The 7,010-nt window shown below is 32.9% G+C and overlaps 1 protein-coding gene across 5 annotated transcripts in view; it reads right to left on the reverse strand.

The window, feature by feature from the left end:
- Positions 1-7,010, reverse strand: part of LOC106466772 (aldehyde dehydrogenase, dimeric NADP-preferring-like) — a 28,913-nt gene that overhangs the window by 12,580 nt on the left and 9,323 nt on the right. For all 5 annotated transcript variants that reach the window (XM_013927070.2, XM_013927071.2, XM_022394861.1 and 2 more), the window contains 4 exons: positions 2,774-3,004; positions 863-989; positions 572-642; positions 122-237 (listed from right to left, as the gene is read on the reverse strand). In XM_013927070.2, the coding sequence (XP_013782524.1) occupies positions 122-237; positions 572-642; positions 863-989; positions 2,774-3,004 (545 nt within the window). The remainder of the gene's footprint in view (positions 1-121; positions 238-571; positions 643-862; positions 990-2,773; positions 3,005-7,010) is intronic.

Raw genomic sequence — 7,010 nt, forward strand, 5'->3', positions numbered from 1 at the left:
TATATATATATATATATATATATATATATATATATATAAAAACACACACATATCAGTGAATCATACTTACTATAACAAATAATAGCACCTTGCTATATTCCACTTACTTTACAAAACATACCTGAAAGATGTACGACTGTGTCATTGACACAGAAACTTCCACTTGAAGTACTGTTAAGGAATTTTTTGATGACTTCATCTTTGGTAGAAAACAGATAGAGAGAAAGGGGCCTCTCTCTGTGAAAAAATTATAATTATACTTAAAAAAAGTACAGGCATGATTATTCAGAACATCATATGATAAAAATATTTACAGAATATTGTGTTGTACATAAGAAAAAAAATCATCACCACAGTCTTACCTTTCAGTCTGTAAAACAGTTATAATTCAACACTAAAAAAATAAACACTTTGGAACTTCTAACTTCAAGTTTTTTTTTTTTAAATATCATGGTTAGAAATGTCAAGCAATCACTTTAATATATTTGTACATCCAATACACATGCATATTTTGTTTTGTTATCCAATGTCTATCACACTATAAGTTTAAATTTTGAAAGAAACTATTTACTTGCTGTTGATAATAGATATTGCTTCATCTACATCTTTGACTGGAACAATTGGAAGGACAGGACCAAAAATCTGAAGGTGAAAGCAAATGAAATAAAGTTTTAAAAGATATCAGTTCATTAAAGATTACTAACTCGACTGACATTTTTATGCTTACAAAATATTCCTAAAGAAAGAGTATTTAGGGTAAAATAAAAATAACACAGTAACTTAACTGTCAAATGAATACAAAAGAATTAAACCAGCAGAAGGAATTTCATTAAATTAAAACTCATTCTCTTAGTCTACAAACCTCTTCTTCCATGACTGGATCAGAAATTTTCACATCTTTCAAAATTGTTGGAGAGATATAGCATTCTTCTTCAACAAAATCACCACCGACCACAACTGTACTGTTAGTTATCAAATTACAGATTCGCCTGGTATACAGAAGCAAAAAACATACGTGAGTATCTGTGAAAAAGCTTAGAATTTATCTAAATTGATCAATAAGATATGAATTAAAAGTGGAAATGATTATTATATGCCGCAAAATTCAGTTTCATAATAGTTTAATGGAAGAATATTTATAAAAATATGAAGAATTTGAAAGTCAGCTTACATAAGAATATAATGCACATAAATAATTCAAAAGGATAGGAAATAGAGATCCTACATGGTAATGATTGAGAAATGAAAGTGAGTAAAGTGTTCAGTACATAAACCTAAGTAAAGAAGTTACACTATGGTGGTGGCTGAGAACTGAAGGTGTGCAAAGGGATCAGAACATAACCCTAAGTAAAGAAGTTACACTATGGTGGTGGCTGAGAACTGAAGGTGTGCAAAGGGATCAGAACATAAACTTAAGTATAGAAGTTACATTATGGTGGTGGTTGAGAACTGAAAGTGAGTAAAGTGTTCAGTACATAACCCTAAGTAAAGAAGTTACACAATCATTTACACACCTTCAGTTCTAAGCCACCACCATAATGTAACTTCTTTACTTAGGGTTATGTACTGAACCCTTTACACACTTTCAGTTCTCAGCCACCACCATAATGTAACTTTTTTACTTAGGTTTATGTACTGAACACTTTACACACTTTCAGTTCTCGGCCACCACCATAATGTAACTTCTTTACTTAGGGTTATGTACTGAACCCTTTACACACTTTCAGTTCTCAGCCACCACCATAATGTAACTTCTATACTTAAGTTTATGTTCTGATCCCTTTGCACACCTTCAGTTCTCAGCCACCACCATACAGTACATAACCCTAAGTAAAGAAGTTACTATATGGTGGTGGCTGAGAACTGAAAGTGTGTAAAGGGTTCAGTACATAACCCTAACTAAAGAAGTTACTATATGGTGGTGGCTGAGAACTGAAAGTGTGTAAAGGGTTCAGTACATAAACCTAGGTAAGGAAGTTACATTATGGTGGTGGCTGAGAATTGAAAGTGTGTAAAGGGTTCAGTACATAAACCTAAGTAAGGAAGTTATGATGTTGGTGGCTGACACCTGAAAGTGTGTAAAGAGTTCAGTACATAAAAGTAAGTAAAAAAATAATTTCATGGTGGTTGGGAACTGGCAATAAAAGTAGGGAATTGAGATGAGACAGAAGTGTAAAAAAAAAAAGATACTTGAAGCAGGTATGGAACTGATGAAAACTAGATATTAAAGCTGCTTAGTGGTTTACTTGAAACTGACAGAAACTAAGGAATTCAAGTGAGAGAGAAGTGTAGGAAGGAAAGCTGCTAAGTTGGTTAGACAGTAACTGATATAAAGTGCAGGTACAGAAGCTAGATAGTGGTGAACTTGGGAACTGAAAATCGTGGAACTGACAGAAAATAAAGAATTCAAGTGAGAGAGAAGTGTAGGAAAAAAAGCTGCTAAGTTGGTTAGACAGTAACTGATATAAAGTGCAGGTACAGAAGCTAGATAGTGGTGAACTTGGGAACTGAAAATCGTGGAACTGATAGAAACTAAGGAATTCAAGTGAGAGAGAAGTGTAGGAAGGAAAGCTGCTAAGTTGGTTAGACAGTAACTGATATAAAGTGCAGGTACAGAAGCTAGATAGTGGTGAACTTGGGAACTGAAAATCGTGGAACTGATAGAAACTAAGAGTCTGAATACAGAGTTAAGAAGATATATTTAAACTGTGCTAATTACATGTGCATATGATCAAATTTTATGTTTAACAATAATATGTTAGAATTTTCTTACTGAAAATGTTTTTTGTTGACAATCCTGGCAAGATCACTTGAGTTTTGAGGGTTTTCCCCAAAAAACTCACTAAGAATTTTACTAGCCATGTGTATAAATTCTTCTTGAGTTTCTTCAGAACAAAGTATGTAGTCAGGTGCAACACACGTTTGTCCAGCATTAATGAATTTTCCCCACAAGATTCTTCGACAAGCTATTTCAATGTTAACTCTTTTGTCTAGGTAGAGAGGGCTGAAAATATTCCAAAATAGAACATCAAGTTCCCAAACTAAGGAAACAGTAAAGCAGAAATGAACATCTTTTATATTATTTGCTTGGTTCTCGTACACAAGAACACTTTAAGAACAAAAAGGATTATGGGCAGTCTATCATTTCTAAGGTCTGGCATAATGTGGATTACTTTTTTTTTTTATACATGTATTACAAACTAAAGTTTGAATGCTGTAAGATATTTAGATCAAAAGCACTACATCTGACCAATAAAATCATGATGAATAACAAAAATGTATAAAATAATTACAGAAATCACTGATCACTTACAACACTTACAAGTGACTGGTTAAAATAAAATCTTAAAAAAAGAACACATCAACAAGAATTAGTTAATAATTTGAAAATACAACTCTTACTCACAAATTTAAGTTGGTATTAATTGTGTTTGTAAACATAGGTATATTCAATAGTTAATTTTAATCAAAAAATGAATTTATGACATGCTGGGTCAATCTGAAGTATTTTTAGTTTTTACGTGTTTAGAATTAAACTAAATTTCAAATAATTACTATGAAATACTGAAAATCTTTTCTTATTGAGCTGCTTTCATGTTGTCAATATCCATGCGACTTCAAACTCTGTATTCCCTTAATGCAATGCAAAACATATGTCAAGTTTCCCAGAATTCTCCACTCCTCTACCTTCGACGTGATTTATAGCACATACACCAGGAGAATATATATATAAGCCAAATTTCTCTGTTTGTTATTGTAATATGTTTTTCCTGGTATGGAGAGGTGGGTGGTGATGTATTTTAGAGGTAACTTCCTGTTTGAAATCAATTTTAATTCTAAAAATCTAAATTGAAATTGGGTAGACGTACCAATAAAATACTAAAAACCAAAATAACCACACTGAAATGGAGAAGAGAACTGAAGATGGTAATAAGGAACACAAGTTCCCCAAAACCTATGGAAGGTAACAACCTTTAGTGGCCAAGCAGAGTTTGAGTCGAATCCAGAACCAGAGTACAGGTCATGGATTGTGTTCGCGGGATAATCAAGTGGAGCACACAAGCCTCAAGAATACTGAACCAAAATGAAGCCCTGCACATTCTCAAGTGTGATTGCAAGTTGTGTTATAACAAATAGGCAGGGTCATGGTGTAAAATATCCACTTGTAGTGGAAGGCTCTCTGAGGAGGAGATCAGTAATAATCAAAGACTAAATATGCTTCTGTGGCTAAGCCCCGCCAAAGTCTCAAGACCAGCACCCAGTGAGAATTGAAAAACACCTCGACAGATCCAAGAATAGGCTCAACAACTATAGGATAGTGTAAGATGAACACCAGTAAAGGATAAAAACAGAATGATGAACACCGGTTTCTGTTTGTATCCATTACTGGTATTCATCATTCTGTTTGTATCCATTACTGGTATTCATCATTCTCTTTGTATCCATTACTGGTGTTCACCATTCTGTTTGTATCCTTTACCGGTGTTCACCATTCTGTTTGTATCCTTTACCGGTGTTCACCATTCTGTTTGTATCCTTTACCGGTGTTCATCATTCTGTTTGTTTCCTTTACCGGTGTTCATCATTCTGTTTTTATCCTTTACCGGTGTTCATCATTCTGTTTGTATCCATTATTCTGTTTGTATCCTTTACTGGTGTTCAACCATGAAGATATGGAACAAAGTGTTGACTGCTTTGAGTGCAAAGTGATTTGGGTTATTATCCTTGACCTTAACTGGTGTTTATCATTCTGTTTGTATCCTTAACTGGTGTTAATTATTCTGTTTGTATCCTTTACTGATGTTTATTGTTCTGTTTGTATCCATTACTGGTATTCATCATTCTGTTTGTATCCATTACTGGTATTCATCATTCTGTTTGTATCCATTACTGGTATTCATCATTCTGTTTGTATCCTTTACTGGTGTTCACCGATATTGATATTTTTAGTAAAACTACTTAATTAAAAAATCTTATTTCTTGTATACAAAAGCCTTGTAATGTTTACTGAAAGCTTAATCTAAAGATCACAAACTCATTCAAATCGACCAAGCCTTTAGTACAAGAGTTAATATGATAAAACCCTAATCAGCCTCTGCTAACATGCATCTTCTGAATGAGAGACTAGCGTGAATGAAAATCCTGCAAAGTCAAATGATGCAGGGAAGAATCACTTTCAAAGTAAGCTGGAGAGAGACATAGTACCTTGTAACAAAGCACAACAGACAAACGTGTGAGAGGGATATAACAGTGATGTAGCAAGAGAGAAAGTACATCTATGACAACTACAACAAAGGAAGGCTGCAAGTTAAAAACTTATTCCTGACTAAAAGAACCCCAAGAACTGGAGTAGCTGAAGCTAATAATTACTCTGAAGAAGAAAGTCTCAAAATGAGTTAAATTCATTGTGTGCAGAGTAAAACATGAAAATGGGTAAAAATAGAAGATAACCCTTAAGAAAAATTATCTGAGAATGAAAAGCTTGAGAACCAAGATGAATAGAGGAAGACAACCCCTATAAAATGATATTAATATTTTGCTTTTTCCTATAAACATCAGCAACAACCTGAAACAAAACCAGAAAAAAATAGGAGAAGATATAAAGATTCAATATCTAAGTCATCCAACATGACATTAGCCTAATCTAACCTCAGGCAACAGAAATAGTTCAAGACTTAAAACAAAACATACCCAAACAAATTTATCAAATCAACAGAATTAGGGCTAGCTGACAAATCCTGCTCTAAATGAAGATGAATAGGCCTAAGCAAAATATTTTTTTGTCTTGTTTTTTTAAATCATCCACATTACAAGAAAAGGGAGAATGTTTTCTAGGTGAATGTGTGTGTGTGTGTGTGTGTGTGTGTGTGGAAATGATGGCCTGAATATGATGATCATCATAAGGGCCCACAATATAGCCAAGGGATCTCATTCTAGTAGTCTGTCTCTACTTATTAAAAGCAAAGCATCCAACAAAGTTGTGAAAGATCCTATATTGGAAGAAACATTAGCGACAGTAATCAGCATTGACTTCAAAATTCACAGTGAGTGAAGATAAAAGCATGACTGTCAAATCAGAAAATCTGGCTTATTGTGGAAAAGAAAGGTTTATGTATATTTTGATATATTGCCAATAAACTTGCATTGTGTCAAGAACATTTAGAATTTGAATTCATATGCTTGTTGACAATATGAAAGCAACTTAACAAGAAAAGGCTTTCAGTATTACATAGGCAAATCTACGCAATTTGAATGTTCATTTTACCTTCTTTAATTTAGGTTAATAAAGATGACAACCTTCATATGCTGGATTAATTTGAAGTTTATTTAACACTATGCACTCAGCTTAGTATGCATGTCATGACCATTTATACAGTTACATTCAAAATGTAATGAAACAGCTTTATTATCTATATGTTTTAATATATTTCACATTAAAACATAAATAATATAAAACTCTGAATGTAAACCAAGTTTTAATTTCTTAACTTCAAATGGAAATATTTAAATAAATCCCTAATATTCATGTCTGTGTCACAGAATATAGCTCTCCTTTGAATTTTCATTATAAAATTTTCTCTTTTCCCTTATATGTCTTTCAGTGTTCAACCAATTAGAAACACAAACTATAGGTACTAGCCAATAAGAATACAAAATTTGAACCTCCTTTGTTATTGATTTGCCGAGATAAATAAATCTGTCAAACCCACCAAAGAGGATCTTGCCATATTGTCATAAATTTAAGGGGGTTTTTAGCTTATGTGGTATGCATTTAATGGACATCTTTATAACCAAAGTGCAATGTACCACCTTCTTACACTTGTTTGTTTAGTTTTGATGATCAGACTCGGCAGTTTGCAAAAAACTTTGGAGGTGTGTTGAGTAAAGGTTTTTTTATCAGTAATGAAATTAAGTTTAAAAAACTTTTTTAAACTTTAATTTTTACTTTTAACGTTTAGGGTTAAAGGGAAACCGTACCGTAAAGTAAAATTTAAAACTTACGTAACGTT

Source organism: Limulus polyphemus, unplaced genomic scaffold (genome assembly GCF_000517525.1).
Source record: "Limulus polyphemus unplaced genomic scaffold, Limulus_polyphemus-2.1.2 Scaffold2378, whole genome shotgun sequence".
NCBI classification, from domain to species: domain Eukaryota; kingdom Metazoa; phylum Arthropoda; class Merostomata; order Xiphosura; family Limulidae; genus Limulus; species Limulus polyphemus.